The sequence below is a fragment of the Sphaeroforma arctica genome (genome assembly GCF_001186125.1).
Source record: "Sphaeroforma arctica JP610 unplaced genomic scaffold supercont1.54, whole genome shotgun sequence".
NCBI lineage: Eukaryota > Ichthyosporea > Ichthyophonida > Sphaeroforma > Sphaeroforma arctica.
In genome coordinates, this window is record NW_014040504.1 from 67,364 (window position 1) to 70,744 (window position 3,381).

At 38.7% G+C, this 3,381-nt stretch overlaps 1 protein-coding gene across 1 annotated transcript; it reads right to left on the reverse strand.

Annotated features, from left to right (window-relative positions):
• Positions 1–275: 275 nt before the first annotated feature.
• SARC_01381 (hypothetical protein) lies at positions 276–708 on the reverse strand (the record flags this gene model as incomplete). The annotated part of the gene is made up of 2 exons (XM_014304898.1): positions 276–430; positions 537–708. 2 exons carry the CDS (start codon positions 706–708, stop codon positions 276–278), a joined length of 327 nt encoding a protein of 108 aa, XP_014160373.1.
• Positions 709–3,381: the final 2,673 nt, after the last annotated feature.

The following is a 3,381-nucleotide window of genomic DNA, read 5'->3' on the forward strand; positions in this document are numbered from 1 at the left end:
ACATATATTCTTTTGTGTTTACGTATATATGGACCCCTAATATTATGTACATTACGTTATGCTCCCATTCTCTATCTTGTTAATATGCTCCAACTTAACATTTATACTTATACCGGCTAGTTCTAAAATGCTAACGCTCCTTTTTCTATGGTCATCATATGTCACTCCATTGTATGTCGCCCCAATTCCATGTCCCATGTATTCGAAACTTTTCGCAGCTTACCAACCCTATTACTTCTTGCTTAAATTATGTGATATCATTCTGCTTGAGTGAATTATCGTTGCTTCAACTCTTCCTGACCTTTCTCACTTGGGTTATTTGTCCTTGTCAACAACCTCGTTGCGTCGTTCATGTTACTTCCCATTTCTGGTCGACTTTCTTGTCCCATGTCCGGCTGGTCATTTTGTACCCTCGTTTGTTGCCAATCCTCTGTCTGCACATCATCCAACATAAGCTAACCATTGTCTTTGTATTATTCTTTGCATTTGTATCAACCGTAGACCTTACTTCTGATCAATGTTTTGGTTGCGTGTACCTCCATGCTTCGTCGTAGGTGTCGAATCGTTTCTTTCTCTTGCTGACACCACTTCTCCCTCGCTGTCACTATTGTTTGATAACAGTGATGGCATACTCGATTCACTGCTGTATATCCCGCTATCTGACGACTCTTGTACCTGGTTGTCTATGCGTCCTCCATTTATTGCCATGGGCGGATTCGACCAGCTTCAATAACTATGTCTCAACGCACGCCCCTCTACAGAGGTTAGTCGTTGGTTATTTATTGAATATCTTTGTTTATAAACCCATATGTTTTATTTGATCAGAAATACTTTAATAACCCTAGACCTAATTTACAAATTTTATCAAAATAAATCTAATGACCTCCTGACCAAATGTTGCACCATTTATGGCTGCAAGATTGAAAGACAAACATCAAACTGTAGTGCTGGAACAGACCGTGCGTTTATTAATCAAGCTGTACGGTTTGGCGAGGTCTTGATTTACATAGTAGCAGATAGTTGTATTCTTTTTGCCAATAAGCCGTAAATGAAGCCTATCGGGAGAAGGACAAAGGAAATAGTTTCAATTGTTAGAGTGCAATGTAGTAGACTTTAAATAAAGTGCAAATATATGTATTTATTTCTGACCTCACCTTTGGTTTTATACCCGAGATGTTTGTACTAGTGTTCAGCCACTTGGGCTGGCAAAAGTAAAAATTCATGTGGTCAGTATGAGAAACCTTCTGCAGAACACTTTAACACTTCAATGCTATTCTATTTCGACTTCTCTGCAATTAAACCTCACGCTGATCTCACGATGTCTTTCCGCACAGGTCGTGACTCGCATAGAACGGCAGCTATTTTTAGAATGGTGGGGTTGGCAGACTTAATTCACTCTCGGGAGTTGGTAGAGAAACCTAATCTGCTCTCGGGAGTCGGTTAAGTATTGACTCAAATCTCGGGAGTAATCTAAGCAACTTGATTAGTTCTCGCGAGTGAGCTAACTCTGATGACTTCTATAAATCATAAAAGGTTTCTTGCTGTAAAATCTGGCCTGTGACCTGTAGTCTCTTATCGATAAAGAAATTAGGCGGTGTAAGAATAGGCATAGGTAGTACATTATATATAAGAAAATTACACACAACACGTGTTGAGATCAGCGCACCCTGTTTGGTTCAAAGTCGTAAGAGCAGCAGCGGCAGCAGTCTCGGTGGTTGAACCATTATTCTCCGTGTATGCAAAAGAGAGAGACGCATACCCATTACATCTGGTACATAATATTAAAGGGTCCGCACTGTCCGACTTCGACGAGGAAATAGTAGTCATCGGCCAACCAAGATAAGGCTAACGTTGTTTAGTGTTTACCAACTAAACTCGCGCCAATTTTACAAATCACAAGTCACATATTCAACAGTAAATTCAACTGGGATATAAAGATGTCCACGACTCTGACAACCGTCATGGTAACTGTACTGAGCATTGAAGTGATAGTAGAAAAAACAGTCTTCCGTACATCAGTGATTCACACCTCGAAATCACGTATTGAAAAATTGCATTGCATTTCTGTAATACATCCATCGCAACAAAATACCTCTGACGGCGCTTCCATGTCCCTTGCCGCTTCGCTAAAAGGTTATATTGTAGGAGACTATATTGAAAATGTTTATCAGTATGATAGTAAAACTTTCAGACGGAGAGACCTACTAGGAATGTACGTAATACTTGGAAATATATGGGTGCATGTGCCTAAGCTGTCCTTTAAGTTAGCTAAAGCCAGAGCTATGAATTTAGTGCCTGATCCCTACTACTACCCTAGTATACGAAAGATAACTGTATCTAAACGTACTACCTTCTTACAAGAGGAACCGTCGTTCTTCTATTAACAACTCTATTAACAATTAATGAACCAAATCTTGTGTAAGCTTTTCCGACCAATAAAGATGATTGGATAAACCAAGCTTACAGATTCTATAAAAAAAAACAAACTAAATAGACAATATTATATCGATCAAATGAACCCTATTCAACGTATTTCGACCACAAATATTGCAGTCTCTTTTTCACCTGTTCATAATGCGAATCCGTGAGCACCGCGAGTCGTATCTGGCTTAATAATCCACGCGCACTTCTTTTGAAACCTGCTACTATATATCACACCGTAGGTTGTAGTTAAAGGTCGAATAACAGTATCTCCCCCTGTTCAGAGGGAGACGTTGTTCTTTTATTCATTAAACCTTAATTACAGAATCTAATCACTTATGAGGCATGTGCCGATCTAAAGCCCTGACCGGTACAAACTAAGTTTACAGATTATAATATTACAAAGTAAATAACCTAAACTAAAATATCACCAATAACCCTGTCCGGGAAAACACTAACAAGGTACAGAAAAATATTCAATCTCCGAAGAGGGTTGCGCAACACTGGAAAAGAAGTTAAGAGCGTAACATACCAAAAGTCCTACTATATTTACAACTAATTGAGATCTTGTAGAATATTCAAGTCTTATATACCGATCGTATCTAGTGAGAGGGGTTTTTTTTAGCGAAAAATAGATGTTTTTGATTAGCGCGAGTAAAAGAAGAGAGGTCGAAATAGAACAGTATCGAAGTTTTGATGTATTCCGCAGAAGTTTCCTCATATTGTCCATGTAAGTATAGTGTCGAAGTGTTGATGCATTCTGCATAAGTTTCCTCATATTGTCCATGTAAGTTTTACTTCGGCCAGTTTAATTGGTTGGATACTGGCAGAAACACCGTTATAAAACTAAAGGTAAGGAAAAAAATTATGATGACTGCTACGCTTCAATCAAAATTTACTACCCTGCACTTTAAGATGTCAAATTTCCAGACCCTATTTTAATCGGCTATTTGGACGCAA